Below are 21545 nucleotides of genomic sequence, written 5' to 3'. Positions count from 1 at the left end.
CAGACTGTGGCTATGAGTAGATAGATAGATAGATAGATACGGCGAATCTGTCCGAGGGTGGGTCTTCATACAGAAAAGAAGAAGAAGAAGAAGAAGAAATTCCAGCAGTTTATGTCAATGAACGCAACCTGAACTAGAGAGGATTCAGATGATTGATGAACCTCATCAAGCATCATCATTCACAGCATTCAATCATTCCATTGTCCTGTAAGAAAATAGAATAAAAATCCTTATCATGATCAAACATGCGGTACAAATTGACTCTTTGGCAATATGGTCCACACAAATCAAGTGTTTTAATTAAACCATGAATATTTGAAACCTTCAGTCAATTAAGATGGTTCAAACTTAATTTCCCACTACACTGTTTCAGTTTTATTTAACAAAACTCATCTAACACATGCTTAGATCGGGGCCTGCGTCATCTGTCGCTGTAACCAATCGGCATGCAGCGTCTGTGCAGAAAGAGTTCTGATTGGCTCGTTTTCAGAGGAACCACTCCCCCTTTACGGTGTGGTCTGCAGTTTTGCAATAGGCTATGAAGTCAGTGTTTTAACAAGGTAAACAACCTTTGTATTGTCTTTACTGAATGTATGATAATGATACTTAGCATGTGTTTGTGTTTACGCAGACAGAGAGCGTGTAATTAAGTCCGCGGGCTGTCAAACCTGTACGTAACTGTATTTGAGACCACTTGCATAATCCCAAAGACGTGCAATGTCAGTTTCCTAACTGTCCAACGAAATGTCTTTGCCTCGACTTTCTTTTATTAGAGTGCAGTTTTTTGACATAAATAAATAAAAAGCATTTTCTACTAATGTTATTAGGATAATGCTTTAGAAAAGTCGTGCCATTCAGCAGAGGTTAGCTCACAAATCACCGTAATGTGCACTGGAGTTTGATCAGCTTTTCTGGCACCTGTGGTGCCACAATAAAAGTCCCAAAGTGCGTAGCTAGCCTGCTGGCGTGTTCTGCCAAATTATCGATTACTTACAACAATAAAAGCACGTGTCTTAAGATTGTAATCGTGCTATTTTAATTTTCTGCTTATCCACTGTTGAAGTGACACATGCTTTCATAAGGTGAAAATACAGTGAGACAACCAGCAAGATGGAAACCAAGGTGACATCAGAGCCCAGGCCCAATGGTCTCCCAAATGGAGGGGCAGGGATTGTTGTGGATGATGATGACGAAGTCCTTAGGTATGGACATATGACACTGGCACATTGTAGGAATGAGTGAAATAACAGCCAAATGGCACATATTCATATTTACTCTCTCTCACTCTGTTCCACCAAGCCCAACTGACCTGTCTGAGATGTTAGCCGAGGGGACCAAGGAGTCCCATGACAGAGCAGAGAACTGCCAGTTTGTTAAAGATTTCCTCAGAGGTCGCATCAAAAAGGAGCTGTTTAAGGTTGTTTACCGAAACATGTTGCACTGCTATTGCACATAACTGATATACATATAATGTATATTCTTGTCCAACTGATAGTGATGGTGGCAAAAATGTCTGTTAGCAGAGAAACAAACTAACAGCTTGCACCAACAAAAAGTAACAATAATTATAAATTGAAAACAGTGTTAACAAATGCAATGTCTGCATTAATCAGTTATTTATCAACAACATTTTGCTGTTGGGTCTGATCTCCAGCTCCACTTCTGTCCTTCCATTTGTGTTACGGTTCCCTATCAGTAATTTATAGACACCCATTTGCCAGACAAATTTGTAAAATGTCACTTGTAATACACCAACATTTTCTCTGTCCCTCCTGTCCCTTCTGTTGCCAGAGAGGTACAGCAGCTCTATACTTTGTTTATTCAGCCATGGAGGAGGAGATTGAGAAGAACAGAGACCACCCTTACATCGCCCCAATTTATTTCCCCTCAGAGCTGCACCGACGAGAAGCTCTTGCTCGGGACCTTGAGTATTTCTATGGAGAGAACTGGAAGAGCCAGGTCAGCACAAAGCACACAAGGGCTCACTCAGTCAGTCTCAGCAAGGTTATATGGTGGAGTCTCAGAGATAGCAGGCTTTTTTCAGTTATTCACATGCCCAAAACTCACACAAGAACTAGGATGACTTTAAGTTTTGTGACACAACAAAATCCTTTCACGCCATGTTCTCTCTCATAGATCAACCTCACTGCAGGCACCAAGCCTTATGTGGACCGCATCCACAAGGTGGGAGAAGATGACCCGGTGCTGCTGGTGGCCCACTGCTACACACGCTATATGGGTGACCTTTCAGGTGGACAGATCCTCAAGAAAGTGGCCCAGAGGGCATTGAAGCTTCCCCTGACAGGCGAAGGTCTCAACTTCTACCAGTTTGAGGGTATCCACAGTCACAAGGGCTTCAAGCAGCTTTACCGAAGCAGGATGAATGAGCTGGAGTTGAACGCTGAGACCAAACAGAGGATTGTGGATGAGTCCAACCGGGCCTTCGGATTTAACATGATGGTGAGGGAGCAGAGGTGATAGGTAGAGAGAGTCCCGACCGATCTTTGCAAAAATCATCACGACAGACAAACACAATGCACAAAAACGTTGACAAGAAAACACATATTTAAAGGCGTATAAAGGTATAACAAAAATTTACATTTGTTTTATGAAAACAGGTGTTCACAGAGCTTGAAGAGATTGGAAAGACCTTCAAAGAAGAAGTCCAAGATGCAGGTTTTGGGCACAGTCATGCAGAGATCATGGAGGGAGGTGATATCAACAAGTGCCCCTACTATGCTGCAAAAATGGGTAAGACATTATTTGAATGATTCAGGGGCCTCGTTTATAAAGGAGCCAACCAATTTTGATTTTAAGCAAGACTAAAGCAGAAAACCATGTATAATTAGTCATCTATAAAACCTTACTTTGACCTGGAAATGATGAGCAAAGTCTCTAGACATGACTTATGTAATTTTCCCGCTGGTTATCTGTGGGTATTAGAGTTTGAGCCGCTTATACATGTAAGCCAGTGGTGAACTTTGTTTGAGTTTTATTAATAATGTGATAAGAATTATCAGTTACGGGTGGGAGAAATTAGCAGACTTGCAGTCATCATTTTTGCACACACCACATCACTAAATCTGGTCATATTCTTAAGCAAGAACATTTCTTTTTAAGTATTTTTTTCCTCAGCCATGGGTCTCTTTAGTTCCACTGAATAATATGTGTTGCTTCTACCATGAGCATCTTGGTCTCCAAAGTGTTTGACCGTCTTTTGGTCCTGACTAAACCCTCCTTTATTCTGTCATCATGTAAGGGGAAACAGCAAGTCGGCTGCAGTCAACTTAAGTTGATTTCAGATTTATAGATCACATGTGTACCTTGCTTAAGCAAGGTCTGTTGTCTATGCTTAGTATCTTTTTTTTGAATCATATGTAAGTGCACTGTTGAAAATGATCTTAAGACTAGGTTCAAGTATAAATCTAAAAACATTTTATAAATGAGGTCTTAAAGCAGCACACATTCCTCAAAATTTTATATGAGAAAAGTAAAAAGTAACATTCCTTTTTTCTAAACAAATATCGCTTTTCTAGATTGTATCCCCTACAGTATATCTATGAAATAATGGGATGCTTGTGTTCCAGTATATTAGATGCTTTGGTATAAGTGAGATGTCTTCTTGCTTTGTCCCCTTGCTCCCCTCCAACTCCTTTATCTCCTCCTCTCTACAGCTGCCAGTGGGAATCTCACCCACGGATATCACTTAGCCGCGATGCTTCTCAGACATCCACCCTGTCAGGTGGCTCTGGCTGCCTGGGTGGCCGTCCTTGCTGGCTTTACTGCCTGGTATCTCATGTGAGCTTGTTCTGCCAAACACCTTGGAGCAGAGGACACTGCTGCATCCTGTTCAGACTTAAACGTCTTCACTCTGACTTGTGCTGTTTGAAAGTAGCACACAGTAAAAGAGAACCGATATGTTTTTGTTTGTTAATATCACAGTTACAGTATTTATTTTCCCTCATGTATTCCACTCTATGGAACAGGTTTATGCCTCCGCTCATAACAGTGAGAGAGATTTTTGATTATGCAGTTGTAGTTTGTCGAAGAAGAGCCAACAGAGATGTTATGATGCATGTGCCCTGTATGCTGTGTTTACTGATTAGATGCAAGATGTAGAAATATTAAATGCATTTTCTCCATGTGATTATATTATTATTAGTAGAATTTATTTAATTTGACAGATACACTGATGTACAAATGTGTGTACATTTTGTCATGTTTTTGGTGATGAAGGTGTTTCTGACTGCAAATAAACAACTGTAAAGTTTAATTATTAAAACATTGACATTGACAAAAACTAAATATCACACTGAAATGAGAGGAGGGGAAGAAAAATACATGTACAACTATGGATGTATCATATTTATTGGACAGATAAACTATCTGCCCCACAAGGGAAAATGAAGCCAAAATTGCTTTCTTTGACTTAACAAGCACAGTGTGTACACTCCCCAGTAAGCAGCGGTATTTACCTTTAAAGTTGGTTTGCAAAAGCTCCACATGGGTCACTAAATGGACTTTTTCCTCAACCGTTTAAAAGGTCATTAGTTACCATCCAATCCATACTTTTAAACAAATTAATTTAAACTTCCAAACACCTTCTGAAAACCCTGTTTGTCCACCACCCGTCCAAAATGTGTGGAGAAATACATTGTCTGTGGACTGCTGTATCTCTGTAGTTTCATTATCACCTCGTTTGCGGAGTCCCCTGTATCCGCGATGGTCATAACATCTGACACAGGCAGGTAGATGTCATGGCGCCTACCCCAGAAGGTGAGGTGTGATACTTTGAGTATGGTCTGGGACTGGTCTAGGTACATCATCCCCACAACCCTTCTGAAGAAGTGACTGGCAGTGTACAGCATGACACCAGCGAACAGTGCTATTCCTGTCGTGTAGCTGACAAGAAAGAAGGGGACGTCTCCTTGGAGGTAGAGAAAGAACACTGGGGGCAAGACGACCACTGTGATGGCAGTTTGGAGCAGTTTGATCCTGGACACAGCTCTGAGGGCTTTAATGTATGGCAGAGTGTAAATCATAGTGTACTTCTTTGTGGACAAGTCTGAGTACCTCACAAAGGCTGTGAAATTAGGTATAAGAGGTCCAGTGGAACTCTGCTGGATGAGTGTGTGACCCGGTGAATGAGGCTGCACCCCACAAGGTATCCAACCCGTGAGCAGACATGATCCTCTGGTACAGGACAGGACGCGGGAGGTTAACCTGTGCAGAAGCACTGACCTGTTCTGTAGAAAAATAACAGATAAATATAGCACGAGAGTCAAAACAGTTCATAGATTAAGTGATTACAGCAGAAGTTTACAGCAAAAGATCAAAGACAATCTAAGACTTGATTATCAATTCAAAAATGTGAAACATCTCAGGTTCCAGCTTCTCAAACACGAATATCTGCTGTTCTCCTTTGTTGTCTATGATAGTTAATTGAATTTTCTTTGGGATTTTGAATACTGGGAAACTGTGATTGCAAACTGTACTACTACTATAGAAATGAATGCATGAAGAATATGAACCTGTTTTGTTACAATTAGCTTCTTTGCTAGAAACTGAGATGGCAATAAACATGTAACAACTACTGTGTAAGTCTCAGTTAACCAGAGTTAAACACATTACACAACTCCTGTCTGAGCTGTCACACATCCCAGGCAAAAGAGCAGTTAGCTTATGTAGTTAACACTTCAGCTTTCACATTATTTTGTGATGTTTTGCGATGACAGGAGACAGAACGAGGCTCACCATGATCAGGAACAGGTTAGATGCAAGAAGAAAAGTACAGAAACACTAATCTTCTGCGTAGAAATAAGACCAAATAGTACCAAAGGCTACAGTCCAAGAGGCTAGCTAACATGAAGTACACACTATGACCCGGATGTACTAAACAAAGTTAACCAATTTTTATGTTTTGTTTGCTTGTGCGCCCCCTTGTGGCAAACCTGTAAATGTTCACTTAGCTTAGAGGATTTAACTGAAATCAGTGTCGTGTCGTGTTGACTGCCAGGCCAGGTGTAAGTCCTAACTGTAATTCATCAGTTTCACAGTCTAATGTTAGCACCAGGTTATGCGGAACATGACCTTATCTGAGTTGCGGGGTTTAAAGATAGCAAACTTAGCTGGGCTGCTAGCGGTTAGCTATCGGTAGCTGCCGTCAAACTGACAGGCGCCGTATTTGCTACCAGGTGGTGCTACTTTCTGTCCTTTGGCAAGTCGGAAATATAGATAGACAACAATGCTGCAGATAGGAGATGAAGGCATCATCTACTCCGTCGTATTCGTGGTGGTCCTGTTGGGGACCCGGAGCCCGCTGTGGACAACCGCGCTCAGTGCCTCCCTCTACCTCTTCATGGTCATGTTCCGGTTCCCCCAGGTACCAAACAACCGAGCCCAGCAGGTGCTGTACCCATCCAAGAGCGCGACAGGCTCCGGGAAGGTATCAGTGGTCGCTCACCGGGGCGGTGGGCACGACGCACCGGAAAACACACTGGCAGCCATACGGGAGGTGAGAGGGGGGTGGACGGGGTCATTTTCTTGTCCTGAGATGGTTCCTCTGACTCACAGCCACCCGCGGCGTGTATTATCAGTATTTACAGGGGACCCACGACCACTGCAGACTAAAATATGTCACATGTTCACCTCTGATAAAACTGAAAAATACTGCCTTAGTTCTGTAAGCCGGCGGGGAGGTAAATTTGTGCTATGAACGAGGAAGAATATATCAGGAGATCAGCATTTACTCCGTCCATTAGGACATTATACACCTTTGATCCACTGCTAAAGATCACTGATAACATAACTATTGCGGTGAAGTATCCACTGAAGGCCTGCAGGGTACAGTAAGTGACTGTGACTGAGATATTTGAGAGCTGAAATATTGTGATAATAATAATTTAAATATATTTGATGCATTGTACAAACAAATCGGTAAGGGTTACTGCATTTTTTAAAACAATATGTACTGAACATGGTATTTTGAGTTTGAAAAACAGTGCTCAGTGCTCTGCATAACCACATTACATCTTTTGGCCTTTCTGTATTGCACTTTCTTGTTGTTTATAGGCTAACAGATTGCAGACCGTGCGCAGAAACAAAACAGTGAAATGCTGTCAACTGTCTTATTTGTCTGTCCTGCTCTAGGCCAGTAAGAATGGGGCAACAGGTGTGGAGCTGGACCTGGAGTTCTCAGCAGACGGTGTGCCGATCCTGATGCACGATGAGACTGTGGACCGGACCACCAACGGGTCGGGACCACTCAGCCAGATGAGACTGTCTGAGTTGGGTAAACTGGATGCAGCTGCCAAACATCGACTCAGGTAGAAAGAAGAATATAGCCAGGAATGCACACACAAGCCTGTAGACAAATGGGTGGACAGTGGACATTTTCTTCTTTAGGCTTTTACTGCAGTGTTAAATTTAGATTTAAGATGATCCAGTTTTTTTGCAGCCTGATGCAAGGACAGGTTGGTTAAGCTGAGGGTCACAGCTAGAAAATGGTTTATCCATTTTTTGCCAATTTGTTATAATTGTCAGGATGAAAAACATCTGAAATAGAAATCAGAAATCAGAAACGTCTTTATTGCCATTGTAAGTGAAGAGGTTTCACATTACTAGGAATTTGTCTTGGTGACAAAGGAGGTTCAGTTTTGCATTCAAACCCAGACACTCTTTCATTCTCAGTCAGATCAGCAGTAAACATTAGATTATGTTAGAGTGTTGTTTGTTTAGTATGTTTAGAAGAACTGACGGGGCAGTAAATCCTCTGTGTTGGCAGTGTGTTGTTGTGTGTCTTTACACTTGAAGTCAGCTGTTAGACTGTGGTGAAAATCTGCAGTGATGACTTGCTGCATGTACAGTTAACATGCCTATGAAATAAGAGTTTGCGTGCTGCCTATTAATTATTGATTGGAAAGCCAGTGGAGGTGAGAGAAACGTAAGCTGACTGGCACATCTTTTGGAGAAAAAAAGAGTTTGGATGCAGTCTTTTTGCTACATGCCTAACATGTAGAACACTTACCAAAGCCTTGGAGGTGTCATACATGTTTTCTGGGTTAGCTGGAGGTTTAAAGTGTTTCATAGTCTGGTTTACATTAAATTTAAGGGCTTTGAACTTGTGTTTGATAGTATCTTGCTGATTTAGCCTGCTTGTGGCAGCAGGCTGAAATTTCCACTGACATGCTGGTTTTTTGTACTTTGTGCAGTAGAACTGTGGGGTTTGTTGAAGTACAGCTGTCAGAGATGCTGAGGTGATCTTTTTACATGTGGAGCTGTCTGATGATCAGGGATAATCTGTGTGTACTTTTGTAAGGCAACACTAAAGGAGATGTTAAAAACAATATTAATAATAATTATAAAGAAAGCCACAGTTATAATCAGTCCAAACAGGAGAGAAACGAGTTGCTGTTCATACAAACGCAGGCTGTTGGTAGTACATGTGAGACAAATAACCCTGGTGGTTTCTAAATACAGCTCACTTCAGAACAAACAAAAGAAAGAAGAATGCAAAACAGTCTCCCAAGGAGAAGAACTTGGGATGCAGCTGGTAGAGAAGCAAACACTTATCTAGCACCTTGCTAGAATCTAGAAAGTCTAACAGTGAGTAATGAAATAAAATACAAAGTGTATTATTCCCACCAAAACTGTGATCATATCTACTGTAAAAATAAAGGTTTCATAAATAATATTCTGACAGGACTGGACCTGAACATAACTGTAAGTGTCATGAATGTAGGCAGGTGGCTGCTGTAGTGTAGACAACTTACCGAATGTGACTCTCGAGAACGGTTTCGTTTGACTTGAATCCTTTATCTTTTCATAATATCGACATGTAAAAGTGTTTGGAATTTGCATTACAGATGGAAAGACTTCTTTTGTTACCTTCACACATATGTTACCTTAACCATGAAGAATGTGTCCTGTCTAAACAGAGTGCTAAGAACCTTTAGATAACGTGCATTTTGTCCTAATGCTGGCGTGGAAAAGTTGGGTGTAGCTGTTTGAAAAACATGAATGCATGTGAGCCCGAGGTTGCACCGAAACATGTGTGTCCTTCATCACCAGAGACAAGTTTGCCGGAGAGAAGATCCCAACTCTGGAGGAGGCAGTGGAGGAATGCATCAAGCTGCAGCTCACCATCTACTTTGACGTCAAAGGTCATCCAGATGAGGTGCAGCAAGCAAAACAAACAAACAAACAAAATAAGGCCTGATTACGTTCAGTATGTCTGTCATACGTGTTGACTCAATTGATCTGCACCCAGTCAACATTGCATAATGAAGAGAACATGATGTTGTGATTATAATGGCGTGAGTGCAAAATGATCCAGAAGCATCTGCGGTGGGCTGATAGGGTTGTTTAAACGTTCTAGTGATGAAACAACTTGTCAATCAATGGATTTATCAAGTGCCTACTGAGATGTTCAGGCTGGAAATTAAGTTCTCATCTCATCATGCATCTCTTTTTGTGTTTATTAGGCCTAAACCGTAAATCAGATTATTATTGAAATCACATTGAAATCATTTTTTTGGATAAAGCTAAAATATGTGACAAAACAGCCTTACAGTGAAGTACTGTGGTACTGCAGAGGTGCCTTTGCTTACAAAACAGGTTTTTTTGATACAGACCACAGCAAATGTCACCACGTCCTGATTTTAGTGTCAGTCAAAATGAAAATTGTGATGTAAAAATAATCCTTCCCTCTAGACATGAATTATATTGCAATCATAATTTGTTATTTCTTGCACACACGCACAGACACACATTTTCAGCTGCTCACACTTTGACTGCTTTGCCTACAGGCATGTTTGCGTGCTTGCATGGTAACATACTGCATCTTAACTTGTTGATTCTTGTGAATTTGCACGTCATTTAGTTCTGCATATGACAAAGCTCAATTAAATCGTACTTTTAACCGCTTGAGGCTCCTTGCTCAGCACATTTTTAGATGAGAAAGGAAGGCAGCAAGTGGTTGTTGTTTCAGGCAGGGACAGTCTTGAGTTCAAGGCCCACAACAGTGTGTCTGCACATAGGCAGCTGCTAGTAACCCCCACGTGGTCGGACAGGAACACACACACACAGTGATATAAAACCTCACACACACACACACGACTCTAAATGGTTGACTGTCCTGCAATAACCATGTGTTTTGTCCTCTCCTCCCAGGCAGCTGCAACCCTTCAGAACCTTTATAAAAAACATCCAGTCCTCTACAACAGCAGCATCGTGTGCTCCTTCGAGCCCAAAGTCATCTACAGGGTAAGAAGTTGTTGTAAGGGAGTCAGATTTGCTGTATTTGACTGTCAAACTGCCGTGGGACAAAGTAGGACAGTTAATAAATGAGATTGTATGAACATTTTGATGAGTTTGGATCACAACCTCACATGTTTCCTGGATAAATGATGTATTCTAGTGGGGCTCAAAGCACCCAGCTCATAACTCCGTCTGCTCCTCTCAGATGAGACAGAGTGACCCAGAAGTGGTCACAGCGTTGACCCACCGACCGTGGAGCCTGAGTCATTTAGGAGATGGTACCCCACGTTTCTCATCGCTATGGAAGCACAACTGGTTAATGCTAATGGACATCGTGCTGGACTGGGCGCACCATCACATACTGTGGAAGCTCTGCGGCATCTCAGCCTTCCTCATACAGAAAAACTTTGTCTCACCGTGAGTTTCTGCAGCTGGGACCGTACACTCATATGCTGCACTCAACTATACATATACTGTATAATTCTGTTTTTAATGTCAGTGCCACTAAAAGCTACAGACAAGCTTTGCAGCAATGGAATACAGTTGCTTTATCATTTTGTTCACACAACAGGACAACCGTGTTTCTGTGTGTTTTCTGCAGGGATTACGTCCACTATTGGGCCCAGAGAGGGGTGGAGGTGGTAGCCTGGACAGTCAACACCAAAGTGGAGAAAGAATATTACCAGGAGCTGCTGAAAGTCAACTACATCACAGACAGCCTCGTGGAAGACTGTGAACCCCACTACTGAGAAGCACATGAACACAACACACAAATGTGTTCACTCACATACACACTGAAAAGATGGACTCTATATGAAAGGAACATGTCACTGTCCACTTATCACCCATAGTGTGGCATCAGGTGCGATGCCACCCGTTTATTCCCTCATACACATTCATTACTGTGAGTGTGTGTGTTTCTGTGAGGCAGTCAAAGCTGACCAGACTGAGTGCCATACGAGAGATCAGAGGAACAGACATGCTGAGGCACCTCATATGCATTTACAGAGATTCTGGTTATAAGAGTCTAAAGTAGACTTTAATCACACGTACTGTATTCAGCAACTCAGGACTGCAGAGATTATTTTTTTCTAGGAATTTTGTCTGTCTTAAAAGACAGACAAAATTCTTTTAGGACAGATACTGCATGTGGTCTTCCCTCAGTAAAGGCCATTGGTCTGGAGCTAACTACCGAGAAATTATTTTTACCACTCCTCCTGAAAAACTAATACTACTAATAATTATACATTTTAAAAATGATAAACAATGTAATCTTTATTTGAGAAACATCATTTGGTTCATAGTGGTGGATGTCTGGACCAACTGTATCTGCAGAGCGGATACCAGTGACTCCAGTACCATCTCAGCTTTCCTCTGTCAAACCCATCTCCTGCAACCAGAAGCTTATACACCCATGTAGTCACAAGAGGAGGAAGAGGGAAATACTATAATAGTACAATCCAGTAACCCTGTACTGTTTATGGAAACACAGTGGAAGTATGTAGGATTTTGGAGTAGATGTGCAGAAATTTGTCCTCAAGGATGTCAGTTAACAGTTCCCACTTATGATACATAAAGCAGCAGTTTGGTGCAACGGTGTCATGCACACACGACAGACAGCAAATGGACCCTTCTCACTGCTGACTTTTACAAAGCAGGAGAATCACAGAAAGAAAGATTCTGCAATGTCAGGGTCCAAGAATTGGAAAAACCTAAACGGGATGCAGCCTTTATTAATGTTGGTCGTATTTGTGTTTGACAAATTAAAGTCAAATTAGAGAGGTTCTCAGACTCAGTATTGCTCTGAAATAAGTGATTAAAAAGCTGAACTAATAATGTTTATGTGCTCTTTGATCCAAATATTAAGCTGATCTACTTCTGATCTGTGTTTAAATTGATTCATTAACTAGACAAATTTAAAATCATTGAAAATGAATTGTGATTTAATGAATTAAAAGTGAACAACTTATTCTACCGCTGCTCTTGAAATCCTAAGAAATAAATTATGATGATTTGGTTTTTGTGGGGATGCTTGGTGTGTCATTAGATGTTTTCTTGCACTCTGGGACCACTGATACCAGGGGACACCAAATGGGTCCCTAAAAGAGGAGCAGTTTAAGCTCTGGCCCTGTGCAGGACTGAAATGATTCAGTAGATCAGCGCTAAAACCAATAGGGATAACGATTAAGACACTATCTCAGACAATGCTTCCAGCCATACGCTTTCTTACTGCATCACACAACCAGAAAATAAAATGTTTTTTTTTTTTTTTAAAAAAAAATGGGACCTGTGCAACCTTTCTTGAGTATGTTGAGCACAAAGTATTTTAGAGAAACAAGCTGCTAGCTGATGGGATAATGAACTTTTAACTGTCTGGTTTAAATCCATCCAGATTGTTTTAAACATCTATTAGTTGTAGAGAAGTACAGGGGCAGTGCGGCAGCTGATAAATCTAACAAGGCAAAGTGAGCGTCATTTGACCAGGGTTTGGCCTCTGCTCTCAATGCTAAGCCTTCGTAGTGTGGACTGTTGAAGATTAGCCTCCCCCTGAAGTCTCAGGTGATTCACCCAAGTAGTATGGATGAGTGGGGGCAGGTGCGGCTGAGTGGGAGGTGTAACGTTAGATAGCACCCTGGATAAGCCGGTCTGAGCCGCCTCTTGTCCTCCTGATCTTCATTTACTAATCGCAGACTGTCAGCTCACACCGTGTGTACAGCCATTCAGGTGATTTACCTGTGAGTATCCAACATGAAGGCACATGGAAGAGCACGTTACAGTGGATGGCCTACAACTGGAGATAAACTGGAAAAAGATACGTTTTTGATGAGCTCTTGTGTGACATCACACCACGCATGCTTAGTCCTTTGAAATATTGGTTAACTTGTGTAATTTTGTTAGACTTTCGTGGTTGACCAATAACTTTAAAAGCAACTCTGCAAACTGCAGGTCAGTTTTATTGCACTTTCTTTCAGTGCTGTCAACACATTAATCTGTCTGCGTCTTTGGTTTAATAGGTGAAAGGTGATCGCTGCTGCCCCGCCTCCAGTACTCAGTCTGGGGGGCGTGCAGCGACGTCACTGTACGACCAGATATAAACAGAAACAGCGAGGGCGGAAATGAATAGACTGTAACTTCAAAGTAAAAGTCACAAAAGTGGAAACTTGTGAAGACCTTTAATATCCTGGTGAAACATTGATAGTAGACAGTCTAAATTATAATACATAAGAACATAATTAAAATGCATACGTGATAATAGTGGTTTGCAATTTTACACAGTTATTTAAAGATCCATCTTAGAAAGAAGTACACTTGAGGCAGTTTTAGCGGGTCATGGTCACTGCACACCTAAACACACAGTAAGCACACTCAGTATCCTTTCACTCATTGGATGTATCTTGTGGTGTCTAACCACACAGATAGTGTTGGTTTTATTTGATCAGGATTTTAGAATACAATATCATGAAAGTGATAGTGGTTTTAAGCCTATTTAAACCATACTCTTCATTCTAACCCACTACTTTTGTGTGAATTAAAAAAGGTTGGTGGAGAAAACATACCTAAATTGTTATATTATCAACTATGACATCCAAAACATCTACTGGGAAACATTTAAAAGCATAATATATTACATCAGATCCCTGTGATATAAGAGCAGATGTGTTGTGACTAATATAAAAAATAATAATAATCTAAGCGTGGACTGGTAAAAAAAATTCGTGTTTTTAAGTGGTTTAATGGCGATTTGATGTAGTATTTGTAATCAAACTCCTGAGGTCATCATTACATCACAACAGGCCTTTTTATTTTTGAAAACTCTAACCGGAAGTGCTGCTTATCATTCTGTTTCGCTTGATACTTCCCTAAGCATGGTGGCTTTTGGTCCCCGTGGAAATATCCAAGTGTGCAGTGTCCTTGTATTCTGTCAGAGAGCGCAGGAATTGCAGTGAGTCCTGTTGTGTCCGGCCTGGAGTGTCGCTGTCCCCGGACGTCAGGAACCACAGTGTCCCTCCTCTGAGTCACTGATCACCGGTATCCCCGGCTTTCTCCTTGGATGACCTACACTCAACCTCTCACAGGAGCAGCAGACGTCGGTTAGTTAGAAGTAAACACGTGCTGGTTAGGAGGAGCAGCAGGGCACCTGCTAATAAACATCGGGCAGCGACTCAAGCGGAGTGTCTTGCAGGCTTCAGGCCGACTCAGGAGCAGGTGACTCGGGGAACAAAATACCACGTTGCTTTTTTTCTTCTCTTTTTTTTGTTGTCTCCGCCGTGGCTGTTGCAGGAGGGACGGACAGAGGACTGGAAACCGCAGGGTTGACAGTAGTTGACTGATCCTGATCATTAACAAGACAGTCTGTAAAACAGGGCGACCACAGAATTTCTGGAGGTTACTGGCGTTCACATGATGTACACAATCACCAGAGGTCCCAGCAAACTTGTTACACAACGGAGGACAGGTTAGTGAATGGATCTGCTATCCAAAGCATGATGCAATGTATCATCAGATAGTTTTTGTGCTGTAAAGGGGAAAGTTTTGGGTTATTGCCACAGTAAAAAATGATTGGGCGTTTTCTGTGTAGAACAATTAAAGGGAACGAGTGGCGCATTTAAAAGTATTTAACTCCGAATCTTGTCTCAAAGGTCCCACACAACAAATCGAGAGCAAATTCAGCGACTTGAAGCTGAAGCCGACGTCTTGGCTCTCATCAAAGTAAGTAGCAGCCCGATGTCTTGTTTCGGTGTATTTGTGTCAGAATGAATATGCGGGACATTTGAGCTGCGTGGGCCCAAAACATTCTGCATGTGCGCCGTGAGTGCTATCATGTAACGCCTCGGTGTGACTTGTGTAACGTCGCTGCATCCATTATCGGACAAAGCGTTCCCCGCAGATGCTCGCAGTTCTTCCGCCCAGACCGACTGTACCGTCCATTACCGTGTGACCTTGCGCGAGGTAACCGACGGCCCTTTTTATGTGAGACCGCGGGTTCACAGTCTGTGGCGCCGATTCGCTACCTTTGAACTCACCTGCCCGGTGGTGGTTTCAAAAGCAGTAGGAGGTCTTGTGCTTCCTTCAGGTGCTGCTCGGAAATACCATCTTGAGTTGCCTGTGTGCAGGCGCACGTAAAGCCACAATAATTCTACGTCGTTGAAATGAATGAGTTCAACAAAAGTTGTCAGTGTTAGGCAATACATTTCTATAGCACTTCAGACTACAGCCCCCAAAATGACCCTACAGTCATCCAAAGCCTTTCGAAAACAGTTTCTACAAGATCATTCTAACATTATGAAAGTAGACTGTCTTTGTAGGACACATAAGCTAGCAACATGTCCCTTTCATGTAATTTGTTGAAAGGCTTTCCGGGATAAAGAGAGTAACATTAACATGTTGTTAAGTAATCCAACACAGAGTGTTATATTGTGCTTGTATACGGTCGTTTTACAACCATCATCATTTTTTCATTCAGTGCGGGGTTGACTCTTAGTGTTTTGTCGCGGGCTGTCCCGGTCTCCCAAGCTGGCTTTCTTTAATCAACTCTGTCTGGTCTCTCCAGCTCTCCGCCCCCGAAGATCGTCTTCAACCGTCTGAACGGGAAGCGCTACCACAGTGCAGCCACACAGAAGACAGCCGGCCCAGCAGAGGGCTTCACTCCAGCACATGAAGAGAACGTCAGATTTGTGTATGAAGGTGAGGGTCTCAGGAGCAGTTCACGAGTGGCTGAGGGTCACAGGGCCAAGGTCAGACCTCCGGGTGCCTCTTGTGGAGACACTGTAGGTCTTCCTCTCAAGCTTACACGGCTGGAGGATGAGGTGAGGATGGAAATGGAAATTGGATGGAGGATGGAAATTGAGATGGTGGCAGGCAGTTAGGGTCTTGTCACCAGTTTATCTCTAATTAAGAACTGAAAGATTAGTTGATTAATTGATTGGCTGATCGAAAAGTAATCAGAAACTATTTCTATAGTATAAAATAAAAGAGCCAAATGTTTGCTGGTCCCAGTTGTGCAAATGTGATGCTTTGTCATGATGATAACTGAAAAGTTTTTAGTTTATTTAGTTGGATAGACATTGGGCTCCATTACATTGCAATTGGCATTTTACACCAGCCTCTGACAGTTTTAGTATTTATACTTATCAGATCAATGAATTCAATGAAAGTAGTCATTAGATGTAGCCCTATTTTGACTTTTCAGTGGCACGGTGGTGCAGTGGTTAGCACTGTTGTCTCATAGCAAGATGGTTCCTGGTTTGAATCCCGGTCTGGGCCCTTCTATGTGGAGTTTGCATGTTCTCCCTGTGCCTGCGTGGGTTTTCTCTGGGTACTCCGGCTTCCTCCCACAATCCCAAAAACATGCACATTAGGTTAACTGGCTACTCTAAATTGCCCCTAGGTGTGAGCGTGTGCGTGAGTGGTTGTCTGTCCTTATGTGTCAGCCCTGTGATTGACTGGCGAACAGTCCGGGGTGAACCCGGTTCTCGCTCGTAGTCGGCTGGGATAGGCTCCAGCCCCCCCGACAGATAAGCGGTATAGAAAATGGATGGATGGATGTCACATTAAACAAACCAGTGCTTTACAGTTGGCCCACAGCCTACCAGAAACAGTCAGATGTGGTACAAAAAACAAGACTGCCATATCACAAATCCTTATAAGTAACTGGCAGTTAGTTAGCAGTGTGTTCTTCACTGCACTTTGTTTACTGCATATTTTTTGATGGCTTAAACCTTAAACCATGTTAGATAATGATTAATTATCAGTCAGTCTTTCATGGGTTTCCTGTGCTGCATTTTAACACTACCTAATCGTGTTTTGTTCCACCATTCAAACCTGCAGCCACATATTAACCCCAGCAGTTACAAATGAGGCTGAATATACAGACGAGGGAAACTTAATGTGCTACTATAGCACCACAACTGTAAACAGAGGGTACTTAAGAAGAGCGTGTTGCTCAGAGACAGTAAAACACAACAGTAATTAAGGACTGTCCACCATTCAGCCTATCTTGAAGTTTACCCTGCAGGCCAATACTTCATGCCCTGCTGGAAATGAATGAATTGTAGAGCTGAATCGTCACAAACCATTTTATCTGTTACTCTTGGATGGCTGCCAGTAAACACTGCTCTGTGGCATCTGGGACTCTTGTAAAGCACACTCTGTATCGCTAAAGAAACCCCTTCATCACAGTCCATCAGGTCACGTTATGTGATGGAAAACCTGATGGGTCTCACTCCAGCTGAACATGTACACTGTGACAAGCTAAAAAAGGCAACAAATGTCACCTTTCAACATGTTAACATAACATTTTAGTCACCCACACACACAGAATTTGTTCATTGGTTTATGTTCTTTATATTTGACATCCACATATTAGTTTAAGTTACTGTGCACACTGTTAGTAAATCATGTTTGCGTTCAAGGTGAACCTGAAACCTTGAAGCTTATCTGAAGGTGAAGTTTAAAAACCTTCATTCACAGCAAATAAAACACACAAGACAAACTAGTCCGTCCCTCTCAGAAGGCTGCTGCGATGTGTGAGTGTGATCTGTGAGATCAAACAATAAAATGTCCTTCTCAATTTTAAAAGAAAAGGCGTCCATACATCCAAGTGGCAGTTCAAATCAGATTGCTGTTCACCAGGTATGCGTTTAAGTCAATTCATCGTCTGTGTGTTCGCTCGCTTGCAGCATGGCAGGAGGTGGAGCAGAAGCTTGGAGACGGAGGGGAGTCAACTGACAGCCATGGCCCCATTCAGTACACTGAGAAGACTCCCAGTGCTGCGATGAAGAGTAAGTTCCTGCATGTCCACTTTTACACAGACACCAGTTTGATTACAGTTCCCATTCATTCACCTGTTCAGATTCTTCAGAGAATACGACATCAGAGTAAATGCACCCTCATATCTCACTATTGACAGTTTTATGACATCCAAAACAGATAATCCTACTCCTGCGTTGTGACCCCCTGAACATTGAACCAGTCATCTCACCATGTCTTTATTATTTCTGCTTACTTAAACACCACAGGAGAGCTGAATGGCTGCTATTATCTCTCCTCAGAAATCACATGCCAAGTGCTTTTTGGCTCAACAGCCAGAGGGCAGCTGTTGTAATAGTTTGCTTTAATTTTTAACTCTCCTTTGGTCTATGAGAACCTGGCTTTTCCAGATAAACCAGTCCTGACTGCTAACTGTGTGTCTCGTCTCGTCTCGACTCCCACACACCCAGTCGGTTCCTTCTGTAGTCGTCCACCCTGAAAGATTGTGAAAGTAATAAAAGAACAATATTTTATTAGATTTTAGGCCCTGGATTTTTATGAACAGTAGTTAGAATACGAGTCACTAAACATCTAAAATCTAGATTTTGAAGCTCAGGAACCTCTGACTTTTCAGTTGATCAGGTCAATATTTCATGTATGCAATAGCTGTAATAACCTGCAGAACTAATGATAATCCCATCAGCCTCAGGTGTACTTTGTGTTTTGTGCTAATTAGCAAATGTAGGCATGTTGAACTGAACAAATAAACATACCTGCTGTTGCAAAGTAAGAACGGCAGTTATGAGTATGTTAGCAAGCTGACGTTAGCACACTGTAGTGCCTATTTGGACAGTCATGTTGCATTTCTGAATCTGAAACACACTTTTAACTTTGTGACACAGGCTGGAAATTCGTACAGAGTGAAAACATCCAATCTGCCGTTTGTTTTTTTTCATAAGATAAAATTATAACACCAACCCAGTGTAGGACTACACCTGGTTGACATTCTCTGGTCTTAGATTTGTTCAGTTTCACAGATCACCCCTACATTTTGAAAGTGAGTTGACTTATGGTATCCATGTGACCAAATGGTAATTACTGAACAAAATGAATGAATCATGAAAAACAGATTATGGCTGAATTCTCTGTCCCCCGTGTCGTGTTTGTCTGTGTGCAGACTTTGTGCCCATAGACCTGGAGGAGTGGTGGGCTCAGCGCTTCCTTGCCAACATTGCCAACCTGTCATGACTGCATGAGGCTTTGAGCTGGGACAGGAAGCACCTTCTCAATGCTACTTAGATGAAGGCATCACAAGGGTGGAGATGATCCAGCTCCAGAAAATGTGGTGCAAAACGGTCGTACATAATTTGGAATCTGATTTGATGCCCTGTGCTTCATGCTGCTGTAGAGAGAAGTGGGTGCACAGCCCACAACCCCCTGATGCAACAACAGCGACCTGACTGTGAAATCACAGCGCTGACTTGACGTTGTGCTGCTACGAGGGACCCATCTCCCTCTCTACTTGAATGACGTATCGGAAAGAAGTTGAGATTTTTCTCGCTCGAGATCCTGCCTCCTTTTTCTCACATGTGCTCAGCTGTATGCACGCCATGGCTGACATTTTAATACAAATCTATTGAAGAGCAAAAAAGAGAAAAAAAAAGTAAAATGTTTTTCAAAAAAAATCCTGTGTGATGAATCTTTGTCCTGATTTGACTGAGCACATTTAGTATTAACGCAGTGGGTAAAATACAACGTGTTAAAGATTTACTCTGTCATCACATACGTGAGATGACAGAGCGTAAAATCTTTTTTTTATACATCAACCATTTGTGTCCTTGGCCACAGCAACATGTATTGTAAATGAAAACATTTGAAACAAAATAATGAAATACACAACCACCGGTACACATAATTTAAAAAGAAAAAAAAACTTTTTAAACTTTATAACGTCATATTTTTATGGCCTCATATCTGTCTAAGGGTATTTTATATACATATTGCTATACAAATGCTCTCTGCTAACACTTACTGCACTGCTGTAAAGTGTTAATCCTGCTCGCTCCACTTCCTCCCGCTGCCTTTGGCCTCTTGCCCGTCTGGCCCCGCCTGCGGCTGGGTGCTGAGGGGCCAGTTTGGCTCTGATGAAGGTGATGCACTGGGAGTCCAGGTAGTCCACCAGCTTTGCAGCACCCAAGCGGATTCCTGCCAGAGCTCAGACAGGACCAGAGGCTGGTAACAATTATTTCAGGCAATAAGGGACAGATTTTCCATATGTAACAACACGCCATCTTTAAACCCTAATTAAAAAGGCTGAGAGAGCGCTGCATGCTTCTTGATAAATCTTCTAAGGCTGACCTGGAAAAAAAAGTAAACTATGAAACACTTAGAAGCTCAAAAGAAGAGAAAAAATTTGGAAACTTAATTCAGAACTAAATATTTCCTAAACATGAATAAATGCTTCAAGTTAGTCCAGAATCTAACAATTATTTTCATTCCTAATTTTTCCTTTTTATGTCTAAAATGTAAGAAAATTGTGAAAAATGCCCATCAAACTTCTCTCACATGTCCATATGTCTCGGTTTGTCTGAACACCACCAAATCAAATGTAATTAAGATAAAAGCAGGAAATTCTCAAATTTAAGAAGCTGGTACCAGAAAAAGTTTGCATTGAAATGTTCTATTTTTGTTTAATTTTTTTTCCCCATGTATCATTGCATCTCTTCCACGTCTAAGTATTTTAAAGTATCGCAGACCACACTGAGAGTCTGAGCAAACTGTGTGCCAGGCTTTCAAGTGATGGTGTCATTTTGACCCACCAGCATGGAAAACTTGGTGTACAAAATATTGTACTGAAAACAGTTTTTGCAGTTATACCTGAGTGGATCCACACAAGCGAACACACACGCCATCTTTAAGGGCTCTTTAATTTAACTGTTCGGATGCCGGACTGTGGCCTGTTGTGCCTTGGTGAGCTCTTCATCTGAGCTGGGAAGACAACAGACCTGCACAGAGGAGAAAGTTAAGTTGTTCTGCTGATGGACAGCCAACAATCAGATGGCTGGAAAGATGACAGTCTGACATAGAACGGCATTAAAATTAATTTGTTTAGCACCTTTCATACACAAGAAATGCAGCTCAGGATTAATCATATTTAGTGACGCCACGAGTTCCCGCAGAAAGAGTGACAAATATCTCGGTGGCCACAACGATGTAATGATGAGCACACTGATAGTTCTGTTCTGAGCTCAAGAATAACATACTGAAGTGGTGTAAATTCATCCAGGTAAATGTCATTACGCACAAACCGTGCAGAAGAAATGGCACCATTTCATGTCTCAACTAAAAAAAAGAAAAAAATATTATATGCAAAAATAATATTAAATGCAAAATCTTTATCAGATCATTAACAAAAAAGGGTTTGTTAAGCGATGATCTGACATTAAAAAGAGCTCATTTCAGCTGCAAGTATTCTGTGATGGGAAAGTCAGTGGCTGAACACTGACACTTCAGATTACTGACAGGTACCACATGGTCTG

General features: G+C 41.9%; 4 protein-coding genes across 5 annotated transcripts; 3 read left to right on the top strand and 1 right to left on the bottom strand.

The window, feature by feature from the left end:
* Positions 1-469: 469 nt before the first annotated feature.
* Positions 470-4287, top strand: hmox2a (heme oxygenase 2a). Its single transcript, XM_046407887.1, has 7 exons — positions 470-560; positions 1063-1202; positions 1300-1417; positions 1792-1959; positions 2137-2460; positions 2619-2751; positions 3675-4287. The coding sequence occupies exons 2-7, from the start codon at positions 1111-1113 to the stop codon at positions 3800-3802; spliced, it is 963 nt and encodes a 320-aa protein (XP_046263843.1). The 5' UTR covers positions 470-560; positions 1063-1110; the 3' UTR covers positions 3803-4287.
* Positions 4288-4350: 63 nt separating this feature from the next.
* On the bottom strand, positions 4351-5979 carry tmem186 (transmembrane protein 186). The gene is made up of 3 exons (XM_046407900.1): positions 5755-5979; positions 4559-5246; positions 4351-4484 (listed from the first exon to the last, which is right to left on the bottom strand). Exons 1-2 carry the CDS (start codon positions 5755-5757, stop codon positions 4581-4583), a joined length of 669 nt encoding a protein of 222 aa, XP_046263856.1. The 5' UTR covers positions 5758-5979; the 3' UTR covers positions 4351-4484; positions 4559-4580.
* gde1 (glycerophosphodiester phosphodiesterase 1) lies at positions 5977-11521 on the top strand. The gene is made up of 6 exons (XM_046407875.1): positions 5977-6514; positions 7150-7325; positions 9070-9175; positions 10171-10263; positions 10463-10674; positions 10859-11521. The coding sequence occupies exons 1-6, from the start codon at positions 6245-6247 to the stop codon at positions 11004-11006; spliced, it is 1005 nt and encodes a 334-aa protein (XP_046263831.1). The 5' UTR covers positions 5977-6244; the 3' UTR covers positions 11007-11521.
* Positions 11522-12866: 1345 nt separating this feature from the next.
* Positions 12867-19541, top strand: mcrip2 (MAPK regulated corepressor interacting protein 2). Of its 2 annotated transcripts, XM_046407862.1 has the most exons (6): positions 12867-12992; positions 14184-14713; positions 14898-14967; positions 15809-15942; positions 17937-18038; positions 19184-19541. In XM_046407862.1, the coding sequence occupies exons 2-6, from the start codon at positions 14659-14661 to the stop codon at positions 19252-19254; spliced, it is 432 nt and encodes a 143-aa protein (XP_046263818.1). In that variant the 5' UTR covers positions 12867-12992; positions 14184-14658; the 3' UTR covers positions 19255-19541. The 2 variants fall into 2 exon arrangements, with proteins under 2 accessions (XP_046263818.1, XP_046263809.1); XM_046407853.1 differs by lacking the exon at positions 12867-12992 and having other exon boundaries at positions 14094-14713.
* Positions 19542-21545: the final 2004 nt, after the last annotated feature.

The sequence above is a fragment of the Scatophagus argus genome, chromosome 2 (assembly GCF_020382885.2).
Source record: "Scatophagus argus isolate fScaArg1 chromosome 2, fScaArg1.pri, whole genome shotgun sequence".
NCBI lineage: Eukaryota > Metazoa > Chordata > Actinopteri > Scatophagidae > Scatophagus > Scatophagus argus.
The sequence above is the reverse complement of the archived record's forward strand: the minus strand, read 5'-3'. Positions and strand labels throughout refer to the sequence as shown.